This window comes from Phallusia mammillata, chromosome 1 (genome assembly GCF_965637545.1).
Source record: "Phallusia mammillata chromosome 1, kaPhaMamm4.hap1.1, whole genome shotgun sequence".
NCBI classification, from domain to species: Eukaryota; Metazoa; Chordata; class Ascidiacea; order Phlebobranchia; family Ascidiidae; genus Phallusia; species Phallusia mammillata.
The window spans coordinates 5171483-5195167 of record NC_137252.1 but is presented as its reverse complement, the minus strand read 5'-3'; the positions used below and the strand labels follow the sequence as shown (position 1 = coordinate 5195167).

General features: G+C 39.4%; 4 protein-coding genes across 6 annotated transcripts; all 4 read left to right on the top strand.

The window, feature by feature from the left end:
- The first annotated feature begins 771 nt into the window (after positions 1-771).
- On the top strand, positions 772-6513 carry LOC145218514 (uncharacterized). Its single transcript, XM_080085959.1, has one exon. The coding sequence runs from the start codon at positions 772-774 to the stop codon at positions 6511-6513; it is 5742 nt and encodes a 1913-aa protein (XP_079942085.1).
- An 833-nt stretch (positions 6514-7346) lies between these two features.
- On the top strand, positions 7347-13666 carry LOC145223590 (uncharacterized). Of its 3 annotated transcripts, none has more exons than XM_080090004.1 (8): positions 7347-8343; positions 8574-8710; positions 9107-9187; positions 9473-9645; positions 9924-10097; positions 11064-11201; positions 11644-11836; positions 12091-13666. In XM_080090004.1, exons 3-8 carry the CDS (start codon positions 9121-9123, stop codon positions 12390-12392), a joined length of 1047 nt encoding a protein of 348 aa, XP_079946130.1. In that variant the 5' UTR covers positions 7347-8343; positions 8574-8710; positions 9107-9120; the 3' UTR covers positions 12393-13666. The 3 variants fall into 3 exon arrangements, with proteins under 3 accessions (XP_079946130.1, XP_079946121.1, XP_079946124.1); XM_080089995.1 differs by having other exon boundaries at positions 9041-9187; positions 12091-13665; XM_080089998.1 differs by lacking the exons at positions 7347-8343; positions 8574-8710 and adding an exon at positions 8718-8853 and having other exon boundaries at positions 9041-9187; positions 12091-13665.
- A 1410-nt stretch (positions 13667-15076) lies between these two features.
- On the top strand, positions 15077-17764 carry LOC145220585 (L-allo-threonine aldolase-like). Its single transcript, XM_080087797.1, has 6 exons — positions 15077-15221; positions 15683-15855; positions 16004-16177; positions 16360-16497; positions 16848-17040; positions 17310-17764. The coding sequence occupies exons 1-6, from the start codon at positions 15092-15094 to the stop codon at positions 17612-17614; spliced, it is 1113 nt and encodes a 370-aa protein (XP_079943923.1). The 5' UTR covers positions 15077-15091; the 3' UTR covers positions 17615-17764.
- Positions 17765-19259: 1495 nt separating this feature from the next.
- On the top strand, positions 19260-23622 carry LOC145220594 (L-allo-threonine aldolase-like). Its single transcript, XM_080087804.1, has 7 exons — positions 19260-19492; positions 19977-20123; positions 20575-20747; positions 21636-21809; positions 22031-22168; positions 22547-22739; positions 23046-23622. Exons 1-7 carry the CDS (start codon positions 19294-19296, stop codon positions 23345-23347), a joined length of 1326 nt encoding a protein of 441 aa, XP_079943930.1. The 5' UTR covers positions 19260-19293; the 3' UTR covers positions 23348-23622.
- The last annotated feature ends 63 nt before the right edge of the window (positions 23623-23685 follow it).

Here is a 23685-nt window from a genome sequence, read left to right as displayed (position 1 = left end):
TGCTGAATTGTCAGTTGTGGAACCTCTAGCCGCGTGCTAGTAAAGCCCTGGTTACCCAACAGTTGGTATGTTTTATGTTTTTGCTTGATTTGTGTTTAACTTGTGTTAATGTGTATTTTAACAGTAACTTGACTTGTTATGAGTAATTTGGAAGTAATCTAATGTAAAATATGACCGATTAATGTAGATTTAGTTTAAAACCTTGTGTGTACTGTTAAAACTGCTTATTGTTTGATGGTCGCTATGACGTCATAATGTGTACGTCTGGCTTATGTATGTTATTTGTGGTTACAGAAAAACCGTTGCCGTTGCTATTGACGTTGTCGTCTTGGTTTATTCGTCAGCGTTGCCTTTTATCGCCAAAAAAGAACATTCGTTGCAAATGCAAGAGTGGGTCGTCTTGGAGGACAGGCTGTAGGACGGGCGCGTTTTACAAAAAGGGTTATCTAGTGTGACGAACGGCGCAGGGCCAGGCTGCGCACCTAGCGGTCGTTACATTAAAGTTTTTCAACTTTGAAAGTGTTCAACCTACGGAAATCGTTGAAAAATAAAGTTTTTCAACTTTGGAACACAAAGTGTTCAACCTACGGAAATCGTTGAAAAATAAAGTTTTTCAACTTACGGAAAAACTGATGAAAAATAAAGTTTTTCAACTGATTGAAAACAAAGTGTTCAATCTACGGAAGCCTCTGAAAAATAAAGTTTTTCAACTCGTTGAAAATAAAGGTTTTCAACTTCGAACTTTCTAACATCGTTGGTAGAGCTATCAAGATGGTTGAATCTCAACACACTCTTGACAATTTAGTTAAACGACTGAACTTGGCATATCAAGATGCAGAGGAAATTATGATTGATTCCTCGAATGTGCAACAGTTAAAAGAGAAGACTTCATCCATTGATGTTTTGTACGACGAATGTGTTGGCAAACACACAACACGACTGGATTTTGTAAAAAAGAAAAAAGATAGAAGAAAAATTAATGCTGCGCTCTCAAGTTTGCGAAGTGGCAAGCAAGAATTTGATGCGCGCACAGAAGAATGGTTAGAGGAAGTAAGGCGTTCCAAACCACCTGAACACTCGAGCAAGGAACCGTCTGTCAGCGATTTTGGTTCTAGAAGTAGAATTGGTTCACATACAAGTTCGAGGTCGAGTTGCAGACGTACTGAGGCGCTGGTAAATAAGGAAGTCGCGCTGCTGGAAAAGGAGTTTCTGCAAAAAAGGATGGAAACAGAAAATCAGTTAAAACTTCTGGAAGCTGACCATAAAATAAAGGCTGCCACAGTGGCAGCTGAGTTATGGGAAAGAACGTCTTCATCGGGATCATGTTTCGCTGGATTTCAGCCAGAGAAGCAAGTTGAATTACCAGTCCTCTTCTCACCTGAGACCAAACCCGAAGTAGTAAAAGAGGAAAAGCAAGCATCAGACTCCAGCATTATTAACAGAAGCAGTTCAGAAGCGCAGGTAACGGACATTCCGTCCTCCTCGCGTTGCGAACCTAAACCAAAAACGGAAGCACTGAATCATGAGCCGGAGGTGAGTGACCTGTGTCGTGTTGCTGCAGTCTTAAAGGCAGGGATGGAGCTTCCCAGGCCACAGCTATTGTATTTTGATGGTGATCCGCTAATGTACACGCGTTTCATGATAAGCTTTGACGAAAATATTGGTCGGCGGGTAGACAGCGACAGTGTGAAGCTTAATTATCTGATCCAATACTGTCGAAAAGAAGCACATGCAATGATTGCCTTTTGCATTGGCCTTGACTCTCCGGAAGGTTACCGAAGGGCTCGAGAGTTGTTATTAGAGCGTTACGGACGTCCTATCATTATCGCACGTGCATACGTGGATAAGCTAAGTCACTGGCCTTATCTGAAATCCGATGATACTGACGGATTGATAGAGCTAGCACAGGCATTAGAAGAGTGTCTGGTGACCCTGACTCATCTGGGATACTTCGCAGACATCAACAATTTTGAAAATATGCTGAATATAATAAAGCGATTGCCGTTTGCACTGCAAAGTCAATGGAGAAGACATGCTGCTAAAATTGAAAGGAATGGGGAAGAGCCTCGTTTCTGTCACCTTGTTGAATTCGTTAAGAAAGAAGCGTACATTGGAACCACGATGTTTGGTCGAGTGTTGGGTCCTCGGAAGGACAGAGATACGCAGAAAAGGCGCAGCAAATCTCCTACGACGAGGACAAGAGCATCGACTCATGCGACATCGGTTGCTCCGGGAAACGAGCGTAAGGCTGAACCTAGAAGTCCTCAGAAGCAGGGATGTCCTTTGTGCAGTAAATCACACGACCTTGGCAATTGCGACGTGTTCAAACGGAAAACCTTCGTAGAGCGAAGAAAGTTTCTGCGTCAAGTTCGGCTGTGTGACAATTGCTTTGTAAAGGGTCATATAGCAAGAACATGTAGTTTACCAAACTCTTGCACCATCGGCGGATGCCGTGGAAAGCATCACAACCTTCTGCACTGGACAGAATGGAAGACTTCTTCAACTGCACCCGTACGCGAAGCGTCTACGCAGGCCTCAGAAGAGAAACCGTCATCATCAAATGCAACTGTCACCTGGACTTGCATGAGCACTCATGCAGAGAGTGTGTACCTTAACATAGTGCCGGTAAAGGTTACGGCCAGTAATGGTAGAAAGCTGGAAACTTACGCCTTTTTGGATCAAGGATCGACTACAACCTTGTGTGACAAACGACTGATCGAGCAGCTGGACGTCGGGGGGAGAAAGACAACGTACTCCTTGACCACTGTCAGTGATAGGTCACAGAGAAGAGAGGGTTTGGCCGTCGATTTAACGGTGGCGTCGCTCGACGGGAAGCAATCCGTACGATTAAACGACGTTTTGAGCGTGGACAGTTTGCCAGTCTCCCCAAACAGAATACCGGAAGGGTCGCTTTGGCGATGGCCTCACTTGCGAAATTTAGAGTTTCCTGTCTTGCCCCATGGGGAAGTCATGTTGCTGATTGGAGCGAACGTTCCCGAGGTGTTCTGGATAAATGATGAACGAAGAGGCGGAAGAAAGGAGCCAAGTGCCGTGCGTTCTATGCTCGGTTGGTCGCTTGTAGGTCCATGTCGTAGTAATGGTTCAAGAAGTTCACAGATACGGGTGAATTTTGTAACCTCGCAGGACGAAACGTTGCACCAACAGATAAAATGCATGTGGGAAAGCGACTTTGGCCAAACCGCGTTGTCACCCGGAACGACACTGTCGAAAGAAGACAGGTACGCATTGAAACAGATGGAAAGCTCAGTGAAGTGTCATGACGGACACTACCAACTGCGAATGCCATGGAGACCAGGTGCTCCAAACTTGCCAAATAATCGTGCTATGGCAATGAAGCGTTTGTCATACTTGAAACGGCGATTGGAAACTGATTCGCAGCTGTATGAGAAGTACAAGCAAACGTTGGATACGTACTTGAACGAGGGATATGCCAGACGTTTGAAGTGCGACGACAAGGAGCCGGAAGATGGCGCTGTTTGGTACCTGCCGCATCACCCGGTTGTACACCCGCAGAAACCTGGAAAGGTGAGGGTCGTCTTTGACTGCGCCGCCAGATATCATAATATTTCGCTGAATGACCAGCTTTTGCAAGGCCCAGATTTGCTCAACAGTCTTTTTGGGACGCTTGTTCGATTTCGCCAGGAACCAGTTGCTTTTGTCGCCGATGTAGAAGCGATGTTTCACCAGGTAAAGGTTGATCCGATCGATACATCTGCACTAAGATTCGTTTGGTGGCCTGGAGGCGATTTGTCGCGTGAACCCGTTGATTACCAGATGCTGGTGCACATATTTGGTGCAGCCTCGTCTCCTTGCTGTGCTGGGTACTGTTTGCAGAAAACTGCCGAAGACAACCAGGAGAGATTCAGTCCTGAAGCGGTTTCGACAGTGAAACAAAACTTCTACGTGGACGATTGTTTGAAGTCCGTAAGGAACGAAGACAATGCAATCAAATTGGCTGGCGAGTTGCGTGAATTGTTGCAGCTCGGAGGATTTCGGCTCAGAAAATGGGTGAGCAACAGCGAGCGTGTGTTGTCGTCAGTCCCAACCGAAGATAGATCTGTACAGTCCATTATATTAAATGTTGATGTAAAGCACATGGAACGTGTGCTTGGAGTGTTGTGGAATTTTCGCTCCGACGTGTTTGAATTTGACGTAAAGGTCAAAAAGAAGCCTGTAACGAGGAGAGGAATACTTTCCGTGGTCAGCTCCTTGTTCGATCCCCTGGGTTTCGTTGCGCCTGTAATATTACATGCGCGAAAGCTTTTGCAGGAGCTTTGCAAAGAAAATTATGGCTGGGATCAGGAAGTTCCACCGGATATAGAAAAGAGATGGAACGCATGGATTTCTGAGCTTCCAGGTCTATCAGAAATTAAGATTAAAAGGTGTTTTCAGACCACTGGACTTGAAGTCAAGACGCACGAGCTGCATCATTTCGCAGATGCGTCTTCCTGTGGATACGGAACAGTCGCATACTTGCGAACAATGGATGAACAAGGCAATGTGCATTGTTCTTTTGTTACTGGAAAGGCCCGTCTTGCGCCTTTGAAGATGGTGTCTATTCCCAGATTGGAATTGACCGCAGCTACTCTTGCTGTCAAGATGGACCAAGTTTTAAGGCAGGAACTTGACTTGGATATCGGACGATCCGTGTTTTGGACTGATTCAACTGCAGTTCTCCAATCCATTTACAACGTAAATAAACGGTTTTGTACCTTTTTCGCCAACCGACTGGCGAAAATTGAGGAAGGATCCGACGCGTCGCAGTGGAAGCATGTTCCTACTGCATTAAACCCAGCTGATGACGCATCTCGTGGGTGTACTGTAAAGGCTTTTCTCCAAAACAAGCGTTGGTTCACCGGACCTTCGTTTTTAGGCAGCGATGAACGTCACTGGCCTACGAATCCCGTGAATACCAAAGATGTTCCCGAGGAATATTTAAACATGAAACCGAAGAAAATGTTGGCTGTGCATGTTGCAGAGGAGCAGTGTTTGTTTGATGATTTAATTTGTCGCTATTCTTCATGGAAGAAATTAAAGAAGGCAGTTGCTTGGCTCCAGCGATTCGTTGACTATCTGCGTTCTAAGAAGAACCAACACCTATCCAAAAGACTGACTGTCGCTGATCTTGAAAGTGCTGAGCTAGCGATTGTCAAATATGTTCAAGGAAGACAGTTTTCTGACGAAATAGAGGCATTGTGCAAGTGCGAAGACTTAGATCGCACCGGGAAGAAGAAAGTCATGAAGAAACTGCCATCAAAAGCTCTTCATAGACTCAATCCTGTTTTGATTGGTGGTGTGTTGCGAGTGGGTGGCCGCCTGGAAAGGGCACCGATTCCCTTTGAAATTAAGCACCCGATGATTCTCCCAAACGCACATCACATTACTACTTTGATTATTCGCGAGACACACGCTAATGTTTGCCATTCCGGAATGTCGCACACTTGGGCAATTGTTCGTCAGAGATATTGGATTGTGCGAGGTGGTGTAGCGGTAAGAAGAATCCTTGGAAACTGTGTGTTCTGTCGAAGAAGAAATGCTTCAGTCTCGAAACAAATGATGGCCGACTTACCTGTTGAGCGCACGACTCCGGGTGAGCCACCGTTTTCGTCTGTGGGTGTGGATTACTTTGGACCCATACTCGTGAAACAAGGAAGAAGCGAAGTCAAACGATACGGTTGCATCTTCACGTGTATGACCGTGCGTGCTGTGCATTTGGAAGTAGCGCACTCGCTTTCTACTGACTCGTTTATTGACGCTTTCCGAAGGTTTATTGGAAGACGGGGAAAGCCCAGGCGCATTTTCAGTGATAATGGAACGAACTTCGTCGGCGCTGAGCGCATACTGCGCGAGTCTCTTGAAAAATGGAATCAAACTCACATCGAAGAACGTCTTCGCCAGTGGGGCGTTGACTGGTCATTTAACCCACCTGCCGCCAGTCACATGGGTGGCGTCTGGGAACGTCTAATTCGTTCGGTGCGCAAGATCTTGAATGTATTGTTGGGACAGCAAGTGCCTTCTGACGAGACGCTGAGTAAGCTGCTTGTTGAGGTCGAGTTCATCCTAAACTCGAGGCCCTTGACTCCCATCAGTCTTGATCCTGCCGACAGAGAGCCTCTGACACCGAACCACCTGCTTTTGATTGGGCGACATGATATCTCGCCACCCGGAGTATTTGTGAAGGAAGACAACTACGTTCGACGACACTGGCGCCAGGTCCAGTACTTGGCCGACCAGTTTTGGGTCCGATGGACAAATGAGTACCTGCTGACGCTACAGACGCGTCAGAAATGGCAATTTCCCGAAGAGAACCTCGACGCTGGTGATCTGGTCCTGTTGGTCGACAACTCGGCACCACGAGGAAAATGGCTTACCGGAAGAATCGTAGAAACGTACCCGGATAAGTCCGGGTTTGTGCGAAGTGCTTCGGTTAAAACGCACGTTGGGTCGTTCAAACGACCGATCGCGAAATTGTGTTTGATTATGAAGGCTTAAAGTGTTGTGTTTGTTCGTTACGTTTTCCTTTCTCGCTGTTTGTGTGTTGTAAAGATGTTCTCATGGGTTCGCACATCGTCGGGGGGTATGTTACAGCGAGAATTAATTGTTCCGCTTGGGTGATTTCCGCTTGGAAGTTCTCGTTTATTCGTGACGTATTGAAATATTCATCCGCGACAGAGCATGTGCTTTGAACGCCACGTTTTTGTGAGCTGCGTTAGTTGCTAGGTTTGCAGTCAATTTAAGTGAATTTATCCTAATTTCTTGTGACTATTTTGTTTATAGTGAAACTGTAAATGTTAAGAGCAATAGCTAAAATGCTGAATTGTCAGTTGTGGAACCTCTAGCCGCGTGCTAGTAAAGCCCTGGTTACCCAACAGTTGGTATGTTTTATGTTTTTGCTTGATTTGTGTTTAACTTGTGTTAATGTGTATTTTAACAGTAACTTGACTTGTTATGAGTAATTTGGAAGTAATCTAATGTAAAATATGACCGATTAATGTAGATTTAGTTTAAAACCTTGTGTGTACTGTTAAAACTGCTTATTGTTTGATGGTCGCTATGACGTCATAATGTGTACGTCTGGCTTATGTATGTTATTTGTGGTTACAGAAAAACCGTTGCCGTTGCTATTGACGTTGTCGTCTTGGTTTATTCGTCAGCGTTGCCTTTTATCGCCAAAAAAGAACATTCGTTGCAAATGCAAGAGTGGGTCGTCTTGGAGGACAGGCTGTAGGACGGGCGCGTTTTACAAAAAGGGTTATCTTTTTTTTTTTTTTTTTATTTATTTATTTTTTTTTTTTCTTCACGGGGTTAGAACCCAGGAACCTCCCGGGGACGAATCCCGATCAGGTTTTTTATGTCTGTATATGGGTCAGGCGCGCCAGGCCAGGGTTATCTAGTGTGACGAACGGCGCAGGGCCAGGCTGCGCACCTAGCGGTCGTTACAACTGTTTTATCTGCACCAGTTTAACACTTGTTTATGATGTCTAGCAATTATTTTGTACCTTGACTTTTTTTCAAATAAACTTTTTGCTTCACAGCACTCTTTTGCTTAGTTTCTCATCTAATCAGTTCTTTTATGAAAAATCTGCCGCTTGTTGACAGTTTGAAATGAGTAGCTTTGGAAAAAAATGTGGTCTTCGTTTAAGCTTGACTTTTCGTCTGTCCGAATCGAGTTCCTGGTCGGGGTCAAAGTCGTTAAATATCAGTTCATTAAAAATGCAGTCAGTTTGGAAAAGTTCAATTTTCACCAGACTTTAGCTTAATCAGTAACAAGCTTTATGCACCCTTGAATATGTTAGGTAAAACCACGCTAAAATCACTTCAGCGCGTTTAAAGAAGGACTAAAAGGCAAAAAACTCAGTAAATTCTCCCCAACAGCACAATTGCAACCAAACGTAGTAATATTACACATGGTATGATGCATAAAACCGACCAAGCACGCTCAGTTTTGTCATTATCCTGCTCTTAAAGCACCCAACTCAATGCAAGCATCCGACAAGCGTGCAGAGTTAATCAAGCGTGACGGTAACAATAGCTGGACTACCATGTTAGTATACTATGGTAGCACCTGATTTCTGCACAAGTCAACTTTAATCTTAAAAAGACACGTCTGCAAAAGTATGACTTCCCTAGTCCTTTGTGGGAAATTCATTGGACGAATAAACACCAATGGATATGTTTCGTCCTCTCATTTACTGTTCATAGCAAGCAGTAAACACAGTTTGAAATGCAATATTTTAAATATTGTGCAAAGAGGAAATGACAGAACTATAAAATCATCTGTTTTTCATCCGGTTTGTCTGTACTCATTATTTCCTTCAAAAGGTACGTATTTGACTGCACAAAAAACGGATGTTACAATTTAATTTAAAAATTGTAACTAGAGCAATTAAAAATAAGTTGGTTCCATTTTCGAATGTTGTTTGTCATTTTGTTGTATTTTGGTTGGTGTTTTTATGTTTTCTGCAGTAGTTTTTTGCTTATTCATTTTGATGGTTGTAAATTTGAAAACTCTTTGTTTGCTTTAAAACAAACTTTCTTTGTCATGTGTTCAGAATATGTTTGCACAATGTCAAACTCTCAACAACGTACTATGCAAACATGTTGGTGTTAGCTCCCGGCCTCTAGGCTGCATGGAAAAATGGGCCGTGCATTGCTTGCTCCTGAGTGTATTTGAATTGACTGCCTCAAGGTACGTTCTTGTTAAGCATTTGGTGTCGTATTCTGCAGGAGATTAAGTTGACTATGGATGACAAAGGTTATTGCCTTAACATATTCGGCTTATGTTCGTATGTTAAGCTTTGCTGATCAAACTGTCTTTGACTGCCTATAAAGGTATATATGTCATGGTTGTACTCTGATCTATTTTGTTTTCAGCTTCAAGATACTATCAATTGTTGGACATGCTGTATTGTTTTTTTGTTTTTATTTGCTTGAATCTGTGTACTTAAGTAACATTTTTATCTTCTAACCAGTAAGGGAAGTCTTTTTGTTGATATTTACACTTTTATGGTACGTGCAGCTCATACATTTGCAACAATGTCTTCTACCGGATATGTAGTTGATCTTAGAAGTGACACTTTTACAGCACCAACAGATGCAATGAGGAAAGCCATGGCTGAGGCAGTAGTTGGTGATGATGTTTATGGGGAAGATCCAACTGTTAACAGTAAGTATTATATGGTTAAATTGTGTTTTTGTTGTTGTGATGTTTCTGTTGCTGCATCAGTTACTTGGTGTTAATGTATTAGTGTCTTCTTCAGCTTTTTTGAGAGGGTTTGGTACTAATGTATAAAGTGTATTTGAGTGTTACATCATTTATTTTGGAACCGTTTTTGACAGTAACTTTTTAAGTTATGAAAAAATGTAGTGCATCCAAATGTTTGTCTAAGTTTAACATGAAACTGCTTTATTGAAAATAAAGTTATGAAAAAAATTAACTTTTGTTATCCAGGACTGCAAAGTTTGGCTGCTGAACTGTGCGGAAAGGAGGATGCTCTTTTTGTTCCCACAGGAACAATGGGTAACCTGCTTTGTGTTTTGGGGCATTGCTTTGAAAGAGGGAGTGAAGTGATGTTAGGAAACAGCTCACATATATATCTTCATGAACAAGGAGGAGCTGCACAGGTTATAATTTTTGTTTGTTTATTCAATTTTCATTTATTACTTTTACTGCAATGTCTTATACTGTCACTTTTGTCATTTTACTGCTAGTTTACAAAATACATTGTGCTGCTTTTGTATGAATCTTGCAAACTAAAACTTTTTGAATGTGGGCTCTGACAAAAAAAGGTAGAAAATTACTGCTTCAGTTTGTAACCGGAATAATCAAATACTTCATGATTGTGTAGCACATATCTAAACATTGATATTGACACCAGAATTCACTATTTTTATATTTTTAGTGGGGTGGAGTTTATATGAATGCTTTGCCAAATCGAAAAGATGGAACATTTAGCTTGGCTGACGCCCTGTCAAAATTTCATAATGGAGTAGACTTTCATGAATCAAAAACCTCATTAATTGCAATTGAAAACACAATGAATGGGAGAATTTTACCAATGGACTTCATAAAAGAGGTAAAAACTGCTTATAGTATTATTATGGCGTAAAGAAAAATAGTCCAAAAAAATCAAAGCTTCCAAAATACTTAAAGAAATTCAGAAGTGACATTCAAGGCTGTCCATGTCCGACAAGCGTTTAATCAATCTTACTTTGTTGGTTGGTTCCACAAGGATTATATCACCTTGTACTGCCACAGGGCTTTAGTGAGCCCATAAATATGACATTAAACTTTTAAATTTGAATACTGGTGCGACTTAAAAGATTAAAGCAGGGATTTGCGGTTTACTTTTCTTACCAACTTTAAGTATCACTTTTCAACTTTCAGCATTATTGTCAAAAATAATCTGATAATGTCCCCATGTCCGTTACATATGCATATCATTCCATGTCCAACTGTGATTTTTGCTTGATTTGTACAATGCTTGTTTTGTATCAACTAGCAACGAAACATATTTTAACTTTTAAAGCAAATTCAGACAAATTGCCTACATTTTGAAATTACACTGAATTGAAGAAAGAAACTCATGTAAAACTAGGTTGTTACCAGAGTTGATTTTGAATAGAACTTCCAAATTTAGTGCCAAAGATGGTCTTTAGATGCCCGCTGTCTTTTTTATTGGAATATCTTGTTTCAAAATGCCGAACAAGCGTTTTGTCCACCAGGTTGCATAATTTAACAAATTGGTTGTTCAACTGGTGTAATGCCAAACAAAATACTAGTTGTTTTGTACTGCAAAAATAAGAACCTGTACAATAACTTGTACTGCAAAAATGAAACAACTAGTAGTTTATTTAGTATGACACTAGTGGAACGACAAATTTGTATATCGTTTCATTGCAGTATTACAGTGACTGCATTGTTTTAAAAATCAAGTTAATGCAAGTGGAAAATCGTAGGACCCAAGGCCTATTATAACGTTATACCGAATCGAGCGTTCACCTTTTGCTTATGTAATCTGACACAGTCAATGTTTTTTCAGATTCGTCGATTCGCAAACGAACGAAATGTCCCCATACATATGGATGGTGCAAGGTTGTTAAATGCTGCTGTGGGTCTTAATGTGCCAGTGTCGTCAATCACACAATACGTCGACTCCGTCAGCATTTGTTTGTCAAAGGTAAACCACCACCGGCGCTGATTTTGTCACGTGTTTCGATCCGGGGAAATCCCCAACATGTAACCTATTTCTATGTCTGTGTTGGTTTGTGCGTTATCTGCTTGTACTACTTAACTAGTTTACATAATGTTGTGCTGGTTAGCTGGAATAAAGGCAATGAGATAAGACCCGTATGTATGAGTGTAACTTCAGCTTGATTTACGTTGATGTTTTTGCTCAGTTTTAAAGCAGGAAAACGTCTTGTTTGAGAAGATCATCTTATGCTTTATAATAATGTCAAATTTATTTTGATTATATTCAATTATCTTCAGTGCTAAATACAAAGATAGGTTGATGCAAAAACATAGACACAAAAAAATTAAAAACAGTGTATTAAACAAGTGGTATATGTTAATTTAGTGTACCAAATTTCGCCATGTAACATCGTGTTTTTTCCATGTAGGGTCTTGGTGCGCCTGTGGGCTCGGTTGTAGTTGGGAGTAAACAGTTCATCGCCAGAACGCGCCGGATCCGCAAGGCGCTGGGTGGCGCTATGCGTCAGTCTGGAGTTATTGCAGCTGCTGGAATTCTTGCACTCACGGATATGGTGAAAAGGCTGCACATAGATCATGAAAATGCAAAGACGTTTGCTAATGGTAGATTTACATAGTTATGGACAGGTGTTTTTGCTGATTTAGCGAATTTTCGATGTGTTTTCTCTGACTAATAAACACCCAGAACTTTTAAACTTTATTTTTCTGTCTAATTTTTCCTTTTCATAAACAAGCTTTCACCCCCAAGTGTTGAAGTCCTTGGTTTACATAACTGCTGACTCAGCAAATATCATTTTGGTTGGAAGAGTAAAGAAAAATTTTGACCAGCGATTTTACTGAAAAATTTACGATTTAAGGGATCATCCAATATTCTCCAAAATACATCGATCTAAACATCGACGAAATTGAGACGAACATGGTCTGGTTTGACGTAAACACGAAACTTCCCACATACAACGGCAGGAATCCTGCACAAGAGTTTTGTTATAGAATGGCAAACCGCTACAATGACGACGATGTGGTTGTCAAGGTGATCGGATTTTTCGGTGTCTCCGTTCGCTGTGTGTTTTACAATGGCGTATCACAAGCTGATGTGAAGTTGGCACTCGAAAAGTTTCATGTCGTTATGAAGGCGTGGATTAGTGAAAGTAATGTTTAAACACTTTATGGAGTTGTGTTTGTATTCTGAAATATAATCCTGTAATTAGGTTTTTCTTGCCTGTAAAGTTGTTGTAATTCCATTAAGTACAATTAAAATCCTTGTTTGTACTAACACTTTAAATATACATTACAATATTTAATTTGTAACACTTTCGTGCAGTATTTTGCATGCCGTCGTGTAATATAACGTATGTCCAGTACATTACAACTCTTAAAATGTGTAATAACGCCTGTCTAATGGTGAGTTTGCGTTAGTTTTGTTGCAACAGTATACTACTAGGAGGAACTTAGTTCTTGCACTTGCGTTCCTTGTGTCTTTTTGACAATCATAATTAGGTTTTGGGTTAGAGCAGAGTTCTTCTATTTTGGCTGTTGGTAATTTCTTTGCTAACTGCTGAACGGCACTATATAGGGATTTCTTTTCTTTTGCGTATTTTAACTCGCTAAAAAGAGCCGTGGCAAAGTTTCATGCGCAGTTTTTTTTCACCGACAGAGTGTGGAAATTTTGTTCGACTAAATTCGCCCTTTTGACACTGCGTAGGATATCCTATCATGAAAAAAGTTTCAACCAATTATTTGCCAGCATGCATTATACATCACAAACATGTATCGAACAGAGTGAAGGATTGTGGCATTCTATTTTGTGAGCGGAATAAAACACACTAACTTACCCAAAACACTAAGGCGATAAATTGCGCTGATTACTAAAATTTGGAAATACTTGGTGACCGACTGATTCGGTATGACGTCCATGATTTGTATCTGTGTGCCGTGATCGCTTGTCTGTATGAACGTTTCAGAGCTGAACCCAGTTGTGAATGTATGTTCGTCTTAGCTATCAATTTTTGCTATGTTATTCTCAACTGGTGGCCAATATTGACTTTTGGGTGCTCTTCGACATTTTTTTGTTTGGTGAACACCTGAAGTTGTTGTGACGAACACATACACCTTGTAAAAGTGACTCCATTTACATAATGACTATGTGATTTGATTAAAAGTCAAATAATAATGTTTCATTTAAAGTTTCTAATGCACCCTTGTATACCTGTTCGCACTTGTGCGTGCACCCCATGCATGTTTGCACCCAAGGGTGCACCGTGCACACCGGTTGAAGAGTACTGACGCCCACTATATTCTGGTCATATCTGCTTTTAGGCTATGTTGAAAAAGGTCAAAATGTTATCTCTCAGAGATAGTATACATATTCAGCAATAAATATTGTGTTTAGTTTGGAACGCATAACTTGGAACTATTTAAGCATACCGACGTAAAAAAACTTTAGAAATCAATAATAATTTGGATTGTTGTTTAGCGCAACCGCATTGTTATTGATTTATGTCTGTCCGCCTGTTTTTGGTTTTTAATGTCTTGGGATCGAATTGAAACGTTGAAGGTAACATCAGCCATAACAACGATTACAATGATTGGCTGCACAAATAAAAATTTGACCCTCACATTACAATGAACACATTAGCATTTCTGAGGTTTAAAAAGGAGGTCGCAAAGTAAAAATGTTTAAGATCCACTAAACTATATTAAGTCTTTGTCACAGTTTTATCTCAATTTGTGAAATTTGTGTGCAATGACCCGAATTTAAACTTATTTAATGATATGTTTGATTATTTGAAAGCTACATTTATTTTACTTCTGGTGCAATATTTCTTTCTGAAGATGATTTTTTCTTGTCATAGATGAGTAAATACGAAATTTCAACTTTACAAAAAAAGAAAGGTTTCTGATTTCGAAACATTTAAAAAATATTTTTTGAGCATCGGAAACTGAGCGGGGCTGTTCCTCGTTGTTTACGCAACAGCCTGGCCATAAGATGAGGCTGTTGCGTAAACCGGGTGTTTTGAAATAGTTGTGCAATCCATTGCAGTGCTGCAAATCTTTGCAAGCGTTTAACTTAAAACAAACTACTAACTGATGTGAGTAAAATAAGGTACTGGTTTGCAATGATCACAAGAAAAACGAGTATCAGTTTAAAAGCCAATGTTTTATCGTTGATCTGTCTCTTTTCCACAGTATCCTTTCCTTGGGATGAATGAGACTGGATGTGTGTTGCGTAACCAGAATAAAAGAACTAGCGTGATCTTTTGAGGATCATGTCGGTTCTATCCAGCAAGCGTTAAGAATCGTAATAATGAACTTACTCGCTACTTCAGACGACTGATGCGAACCACGAGAAGCAGAAGAAACAATAAGCTTCCGAGTAAAGAATAACAGAGCCTAATAAGCTCAGCTGACACATGAGAACATTTCCAAACCAATAGTCAGTCCAGGGCCTTGTCATTCATTGCGGGAACCGCGCTTAGTTGTCCCCGCTCTTTTGAACAAACTTTCTTTACTGTATGACATGTCCAGAATATGTTTGCCCAATGTCAATATCTCAACAACTTACTGTGCAAACATGTCCATGTTAGCTCTTGGCCTCTTGTTTGCATGGAAAAAATGGGCCGTGCATTGCTTGCTGCTGAGTATATATGAATTGACTACCTCAAGGTAAGTCATGGTTTGACATTGATAAGTTATTATGTTTTCTGGGTTCCAGAAACTATCTATTATTAAACATGCTTCACTGTTTTTGCTTTCTTTGTTAGAATTTGTAGATTTTAGAAACATTTTTTTCCTTCAATGAGTCGTGTGATTTTTTGTTATTACACTTTTGTGGTACGTGCAGCTCGTTCATTTGCAACAATGTCTTCCACTGGACGTCTAATTGATCTTAGAAGTGACACTTTGACAGCACCGACAGATGCAATGAGGAAAGCCATGGCCGAGGCAGAAGTTGGTGACGATGTTTATGGGGAAGATCCAACTGTTAACAGTAAGTATATATGGTTCAATGTGATGTATGTAACGCTGCATCAGCTTCTTGTAGGAAATGTACTACTGTATACTTCAGCTTTGTTAGGTTTTTGCTACAAATAAGCTTAGGCTATATGGTTAGTTTTGACCTTTGACGTTATAGTGGAAACCTACTGTTTTTGACAGGAACTTTTTGTAAGTCATACAAAATTGTAGTGTATCCAGTGGGGGATTCAGCCGGATCTCACCGGTTCTATAGAACCGTCTCACGAAATTTCGTAAGATCAGCAAACCGGTTAGCATTCCTCGTTACTGTCAATAGACTGTTTGTAACAGAACCGGTTGAAAAAGAAGACTTTTGTGATAGAAGTGGCTGACAAAAATTGAATCCCACCACTGAGTGTATCTAAATGTTTGTCTAGCATTAACCTGCTTTATTACTAACAGCATTATATAAAAATATATACTTGTATTATTCAGAAATGCAAAGTTTGGCTGCTGATCTGTGTGGAATGGAGGATGCTCTTTTTGTTTCTACTGGAACAATGGGTAATCTACTTTGTGTTTTGGGCCATTGCTTTGAAAGAGGGAGTGAAGTGATGTTAGGTAATAGCTCACATCTCTATCGTCGTGAACAAGGGGGACCTGCACAGGTTGGAGTTTTTTCTTTGTTTATTTAATTGTCATGTGTTACTTCTGTTGCAATGTCTTTTACTGCTGTTCTGAATGCTACAGGTTATAAAATGCATTGCTTTTGCATTTGCGACACCACACTAAAAACTACTTATTTTAAATCTTTAGTGGGGTGGAGTTAATATGAATCCTTTGCCAAACCGAAAAGATGGCACATTTAGTTTGGATGATGTTCGCTCTAAATTTCATAATGGAAAAGATTTTCATGAAACAAAAACCTCTTTAATTGCAATTGAAAACACAATGAATGGGAGAATTGTACCAATGAACTTCATAAAAGAGGTAAAAACAACACAAGGCTGTTTTAAATTGACTTAAAGAAGAATAGTCTGAAAAAAAATTAAGCTGTCAAAATATTGAAATTCAGAAATGACTTTGAAATGAATTAATACCAAATTGTCGTAAACAAATTGTTTGACGACACTGGCGTGTATGTAACTTGACGCAGACCATGTTTTTTTCAGCTTCGTCAGCTAGCAAACGAACTGAATGTCCCGATACACATGGATGGTGCAAGGTTGTTTAATGCTGCTGTGGGTCTTAACGTGCCAGTGTCGTCAATCACACAATACGTTGATTCTGTCAGCATTTGTTTGTCAAAGGTAAACCACGATCCACCGCGATGTTGGTTCAGGGTTCGCAACATGTAACCCATATTTTAGTGGTAAGATCGCTGTCTTGCTGTGCTACTTAGCTAGTTTGCACACTGCTTCGCTGGTTAGCTGGATTGAAGCAATGGGATAAGTACTTTGAGACAAGTGTAACTTCAGCCTGAGGTTTGAGGAAATCATATTATGTCTTGATTATAAATATATTTTTTGATCATCTTTAATTATCTTGAGTTTTAAATAAAAAAGATAGGTTGATGCAAAAACGCATCACCACAAAAATTAAAAACAGTGCATTAAACAATTGATAAAAGTTAAATTTTTAAATTCGTTTTTCTATGTAGAGTCTTGGTGCGCCTGTGGGCTCGGTTATAGTTGGGAGTAAACCGTTCATCGCCAGGACGCGTCGGATCCGCAAGGCGCTGGGTGGCGCTATGCGTCAGTCTGGAGTTATTGCAGCTGCTGGAATTCTTGCGCTCACGGATATGGTGAAACGGCTACACATTGATCATGAAAACGCCAAAACGTTTGCAAAAGGTAAATTTAGGTAGCAAGTTGGAAATTAAAATCGACTTGCTTGTCGCCTCTCAGTAAAATCTCAGTAAATTCTTGACGTGTGTTTTTGTAGCCCTCTTTTCCTTTTAATTTGTGCGTTTTTTCCATCAACTAGCTTTCACTCACAAGTTTAATTGTCGACTACAAATCCTTGTGTTACATAAATGCCGATTTAGCAAATACCGTCTAATTTCCTACTGACAAATGAAAAACTTTAACCAACGATTTTACTAAACAATCAATGATTTAAGGAATCATCCAATATTATCCTAACTACGTCAATCTTAACATGGACGAAACTGAAACGAACATGGTCTGGTTTGACGTCAACACGAAACTTCCAACACACGATGGCCGGAATTCTGCACAAGAGTTTTGTTATAGAATGGCAAACCGCTACAATGACGATGATGTAGTTGTCAAGATGTTTGGATTTTTTGGTGTCTCAATTCGCTGTGTGTTTTACAATGGCGTGTCACAAGCTGATGTGAAGTTGGCACTCGAAAAGTTTCATTCCGTTATGAAGGCGTGGATTAGTGAAAGTAATGTTTCATGAATTTGTAGATGTGACTGTGTCGTTTCTCCTATATGACCCTGTAATTGGGTTTTTCTTACCTGCAAATTTTCGTAATTCCAATTAAGTACAATTAAGGTCCATGTTTGTACCCACACTTTTGAGCTATACAATACAATTTTTAATTTGCTACGCTTTCGGGTAGTATTTTGCAGACCTTCCTTTAGACTTGTATAATGTACGTTTAGTGCATACAATTGTAATCCAACTCTAATACACAAAAGCGCTCCTCTAATGGCGATCATACGTCAGTTTTCTTGCAAGGATGTGCTCCTAGGAGTAACTTCGTATTTGTACCTGCGTTAAGTTTTCTATGGCTATCATAATTATCGTTGGACTAAAGCAGAGTTTTGCTTGTTTGCTTTGTTTTTCGGAGACAACATACATCGTGGGTCCGCTTTAAGCTACTGTCAAGTTAGTTCCGAACGTTGGAAAAAGCCACTTCAACACTGATAAGTTGCGAAATAGGCTGTGTGCACGCACAGAGGCACGAAATGGTTGATGCACTGAAAGTCATGGCAATCTCAAAGTTTCCAGCCGACTATAGTACAACTAGACACCCATTTCAGAGTAATGATGCGTTTACTTTAGTTTAATTTCCAAACAATAAGTTCGAAATCAGCGCCGACATCATTACAATGCATTCATTTACATTTTTTGCAAGTAAAACTTTGCAGCCAGATTGTGCTATGCCTCATTGCGAACCCTCCACGCCCCACTATTTTGGGGTCCACGTCGATGGCCACCTTGGCTATAGGGCTGAGTATGTTCGTCTTAGCTAATGTCAGTTCATTTCGACCTGTGTTTCTCAACTGGTGGTGGTGCATGATGACTTTAAGAGTGGTTAATAGGGAATCCATTATAATTGTTAATAATCTATATAACTTATGATTGAATATTTTATGATTATGAAGGGTCAAATGCTTGTAAGTTAGTGTATGCTTCTTTTACTTAAAACATCTCAAAAAATGGAATCATAGGTGACGTCATTTTTTTATCTTGTCGGTGGTCTATGACTTAAAAGGAATTGCGAACCACCTCTGTGTAGGCTGCGTGTAAATTGTGTACGTATCTTTTTTTTCACGGGATTCGAACCCTCTCCCGGGGACAAATCCCGATCAGTTTTTTTTTATGTCTGTATATGGTTCAGGCGCGCCGGACCATTCGGCCCAGTTCCTGCCCAATTGTATAGGTATCTATACAAGTCTTCAATATGTACCAACACTCCGCCAAGTTGACCGAGTGGTTAGCGCAACCGCCTAGTGGTCACAAGGTGATGGGTTCTAATCCTATCTCGGTCGCTTAAAAATTAACGACCGAACTAGTTCTTTGTCGCACTTTATTGGCTTGGCAACTTTCGAATTAAAGATGACTCTGTTTAAACATTTTCGATGGTACATGACCTTTAAAAAGCTACTTTTTATTGCTCAAAGTTGGTCTAGTCAGCTTATTTTTCTACTTTTTAGTGCAATGTTTTTAGTAAAATATTAAAAAATATTTTGATTTTTGTCGATTAAAAGCTAAAAGGGACTGCCCCTCATCGTGCATCATTGCACTTAAGAAAAGTCTCTAATTTACTTTGCAGTTGGCACTGCTGATAATTTCAATTCTTGCTTTCACCCTATTTTCCTTTCTATTTTAAACGACAGGTCTGCGAAAGTATGGCTTCTGTTCGAGTTTTTAATGTGTTTATTCGGCAATTAAACGCCAAGACGAATTTCTCTGTTTTTGCGTTTTCTGTTTCAAGCAAACACAGTTCCAAATGCAATGTTTCAAATATTGTGCCAGAGGGAAATGACAGAACTTTTGCATCGACTCTTTTACGTCCAGTTTTTGCATATTCATCACTTCCTTTACATGGTAGGTACGTATTTGACTGCACAATTGATACAAGTTCCAATTAAATTTGATAATAGTAACTAAAGCAATTACAACAATTATTTCAATAACAATTATAGCAGTATTTTTGTCATGCTTTTAGTTTTGTCCCGATAATTTTTCCTCGATTCGTTGCTAAAAAGACTGTCAATTTCATTTGTTGCTAAAAAGACAGTCAACGCCAAGCATTAGACAGTTGTGATTACTAATTTATTTTCGTTTGTGGCACAACAAACAATGTTGGTTCGTAATATAAACTGGTACAAAAAATTACTGAATTTAAGGTAATCTTACACGTTGTCCCAATTATGATGTCATAACATGACATTGTGACACCAAATCCATTGTCTGAAGAAGTGTAATGTTTTTGCTTCCTTTTGCTTGCATTTTTAAATCATGTGAAAATGATTTTCTACCCATCAGCAAGTGTGATCTTTCGTTTATGCGCTTTTTATCGTAATTGCAGCTCATACATTTGCAACAATGTCTTCCATTGAACGAGTTGTTGATCTTAGAAGTGACACTTTGACAGCACCAACAGATGCAATGAGGAAAGCCATGGCCGAGGCAGAAGTTGGGGATGATGTTCACAGGGAAGATCCAACTGTTAATAGTAAGTTTTTAATTAAATGTCCTGTGGTTTAGGAGTGATGTGTTTTTGTGTGATCAAGCTGCTTATCACTTGTAGTTGAGTGGTGTAAACACGCAAATTTTGGAAATTTTGTTCCGGTAGTTGTTTTTGGCAGCAGAAGGTCATCTAAAAAAAGTTAGTAAAGCAAGTTGGTCTTGTATAATATGCCCTTGAAACACCACAATACCAAGGTTAATGACAAGAAAACATTGTACAAATCCAGGTTTTTGAAGACTTTCAGATCAGTTTTCTAAGGGTTTTGGAAATATGTTTTTATAGCTTGTTTTGTGTTTTCTCTCACAGACTTTATTGTATCATCTGAGCTGTGTCATTTTTATATGTAATGTATATATTTGTTTGGTAATTTTTTTGAAAAGTGAAATTTTAAACCATTTTTTTGTTTAAACACAAAGATTATTTGTTTTTTATTTGGGACTGCAAAGTTTGGCGGCTGAACTGTGTGGAAAGGAGGATGCTCTTTTTGTTCCTACGGGTACAATGGGAAATCTACTTTGTGTTTTCGGACATTGCTTTGAAAGAGGGAGTGAAGTTATGTTGGGTAACAGCTCACATCTCTATCTTCGTGAACAAGGGGGAGTTGCACAGGTTGAAACTCTTTGTTTGTTTTATAGTTTTAACTGAAATTTGTATTACTGCTGTATGGAATGCTACTGATAAATAAACTTTTTATAACTGAGCTTTAGGTTCTGCAACTTTATGTCTAAATGTCGAATCCTTGGAACACATGGCTTTTAATCTGTGTTTTTGTGTATCTCCAACGAGTACATTTTGTAACAAATCTAACAGGAAAATAAAGCTTGTTGCCAAGCATATTGCTTAAACAATATTTTAAAGCTCTTGCAGTTTCTGATTTATTTTTTGATCAAGTATATATTGACCATATAAAACAGGGATGGTGAACACAAAGTGATCCACCACGTGAATTCCAGTGACCCACTTGTAGTTTTAAAAATTTATACTGATTACTGTGGGTAGGGTTACCAGATTTCCAAGATTAAAAAGCAACACAACAGTTAACTTTTTTGCCAGATTGCCTATTGTCGTAAATAGAGATTGTTGAGTCAATTGTGAGGCAACCGATATGTTTATTTGAACGTACAACTTGAAACGATTTGTTGTAACTTTGTTGACGCTGTTCGGTTCCACATATTCATGCGAATCCTTGTTTTCACATGAATTTCATGAAATCAAGTGCCAGGAATCGTCTCAGCTCAGATATGACTGCTGCATGTATTAAACTGAAAACTACCTAGGATTACAAGACTTCCAGAAAAGATGCAGCAACAAGCTTCTCATTGACATTGACATGTAATAAAATATGTGACCCACTTTGTTTTCTTTCTGAATTTTTATATCATGTTTGACCCATTCAACTAAAAAGGTTCACCATCCCTGATATAGAACATGTTTCTTTCATCTTGAACATTCATCTTGACACCACACAGAAATATACTTGTTTTTTATTTCCTTTAGTGGGGTGGAGTTTATATGAATGCTTTGCCAAATCGAAAAGATGGAACATTTAGCTTGGATGATGTTCGTTCTAAATTTCATGATGGAAAAGATTTTCATGAATCAAAAACCTCATTAATTGCAATTGAAAACACAATGAATGGGAGAATTTTACCAATGGACTTCATAAAAGAGGTGAAAATTATATACATGGCTATATTTTACACCCTAAAGAAAAAGAGTTTAAAGAACTTAGAAGTCCAAAACTATTTGAAGAAGTTCACAATTCACAGCAAGAGATGTTTTTTCTTAGAACAGGCTTGCCATTAAACTTTGTTGCAGCTTTTCTTATCAACAACGTTTATCACAAGGCAGTTGTTATTAATTCAACTTCTAGTAGTCTATCATTGCTTCAGCTCCGTCAACTGGCAAACGAACTGAATGTCCCGATCCACATGGATGGTGCAAGGTTGTTAAATGCTGCTGTGGGTCTTAATGTGCCAGTGTCGTCAATCACACAATACGTTGATTCTGTCAGCATTTGTTTGTCAAAGGTAAACCACCACCGTTGATTTTGTTAAATGTTTGGATTATGGACAGTCCCCATCACGTTACCGTTTCTATGTGTATGATTTATAACTTTTTTAGCCTTTTCACCGCATGTATTTTTGGACGGTAGATACGGCATTTGCAAAGTATGTTTTTGTCTACGTTTACAACAGGAAAAAATCTTGTTAGATAAAATCATGTTAAAGCGTAATAATGGCTTCGTATCGGCAAAACGCCACATTTGTAGTTAGCTGCCTTTAGTTCTTAATATTAAGATATATTGATGAGATATATGCACACAAAAGAGCAAATGTATGAACAGTGCATGTAACAAGCAGTCTAAGTTTATTGAATTTGTTGTGTTATTTTGTTTCCTCTTGTAGAGTCTTGGTGCGCCTGTAGGTTCGGTTATAGTTGGGAGTAAACAGTTCATTGCCAGAACGCGTCGCATCCGCACGGCGCTGGGTGGCGCTATGCGCCAATCTGGCGTTATTGCAGCTGCTGGAATTCTTGCGCTCACGGATATGGTGAAAAGGCTGCACATTGATCATGAAAATGCTAAGACGTTTGCAAAAGGTAACGTATGTGGTTTGTTGGCAATTCAACAAATATGCTTGCGCACTAAATAAATGCTGACACAGACACCGTTTTAAACAAACATTTTTATAGCTCCTGTGTGTTTTTTGACTCGTAAGGCTTTTAAACATTTACTGCTGACTAATGAAAAAAATTAAACGGACGACATTAGTTGTTTAACAAAATTTTACGTCTCAACATTGCGCAGCTATCTCCGGCAAGGTGAATATTTTATTGCAATTCTGTTACTACGATTTTTCACCGAGCGAAATAAACTCGACAACTCAACTCAATCTACAATTTAAGGAATCATCCAATATTCTCCTCAATACATCAATTTTGACGTGGACGAAATTGAAACGAACATGGTCTGGTTTGACGTCAACACGAAACTTCCAACATACGAGGGCCGGAATCCTGCACAAGAGTTTTGTTATAGAATGGCAAACCGCTACAATGACGACGATGTGGTTGTCAAGATGTCCAAGTTTTTCGGAGTCTCCGTTCGCTGTGTGTTTTACAATGGCGTGTCACAAGCTCATGTGAAGTTGGCGCTTGAAAAGTTTCATTCCGTTATGAAGGCATGGATTAGTGAAAGCAATTTTTAAAGACATTTTAGTAATATATAAAGAGTTTTAGATCTCTGATGGCAATTGGCCATGCATCAAGGTATTTCTTCTGAGACAAATCGATTCATTATCGCGTAATTCAAATCCTTGCCAACACAAAGCGGGTATCGGTCTAAACCAGGGGTGGGCAACCTTTCTTACTGTAGGGCCAATTAGAAATGTCAAAATTGGATCGCGAACCGCACATGTGCATAACACAAAGTGATTTTGCTTTGTTTCTTACCAAATATGCTCAACTACAAGTATAATTCGTATTTGATTCTAGCCACATTTTGCCAGATTGCAGAAAACTAGCATCAGGCGCATTATTCAGCTCA

Excerpts from the sequence above, each read along its gene's own strand:
- LOC145218514 (XM_080085959.1), top strand. The coding sequence starts at position 772 with ATGGTTGAATCTCAACACACTCTTGACAATTTAGTTAAACGACTGAAC.
- LOC145223590 (XM_080089995.1), top strand. The coding sequence starts at position 9,058 with ATGTCTTCTACCGGATATGTAGTTGATCTTAGAAGTGACACTTTTACA. Across the intron at positions 9,188-9,472 it reads GGAAGATCCAACTGTTAACA|GACTGCAAAGTTTGGCTGCT; the intron begins GTAAGTATTATA and ends TTTGTTATCCAG. Across the intron at positions 9,646-9,923 it reads AACAAGGAGGAGCTGCACAG|TGGGGTGGAGTTTATATGAA; the intron begins GTTATAATTTTT and ends TTATATTTTTAG.
- LOC145220585 (XM_080087797.1), top strand. The coding sequence starts at position 15,092 with ATGTCTTCCACTGGACGTCTAATTGATCTTAGAAGTGACACTTTGACA. Across the intron at positions 16,178-16,359 it reads CAATGAACTTCATAAAAGAG|CTTCGTCAGCTAGCAAACGA; the intron begins GTAAAAACAACA and ends TGTTTTTTTCAG. Across the intron at positions 17,041-17,309 it reads CGCCAAAACGTTTGCAAAAG|GAATCATCCAATATTATCCT; the intron begins GTAAATTTAGGT and ends CAATGATTTAAG.
- LOC145220594 (XM_080087804.1), top strand. The coding sequence starts at position 19,294 with ATGGCTTCTGTTCGAGTTTTTAATGTGTTTATTCGGCAATTAAACGCC. Across the intron at positions 20,748-21,635 it reads AACAAGGGGGAGTTGCACAG|TGGGGTGGAGTTTATATGAA; the intron begins GTTGAAACTCTT and ends TATTTCCTTTAG. Across the intron at positions 22,740-23,045 it reads TGCTAAGACGTTTGCAAAAG|GAATCATCCAATATTCTCCT; the intron begins GTAACGTATGTG and ends CTACAATTTAAG.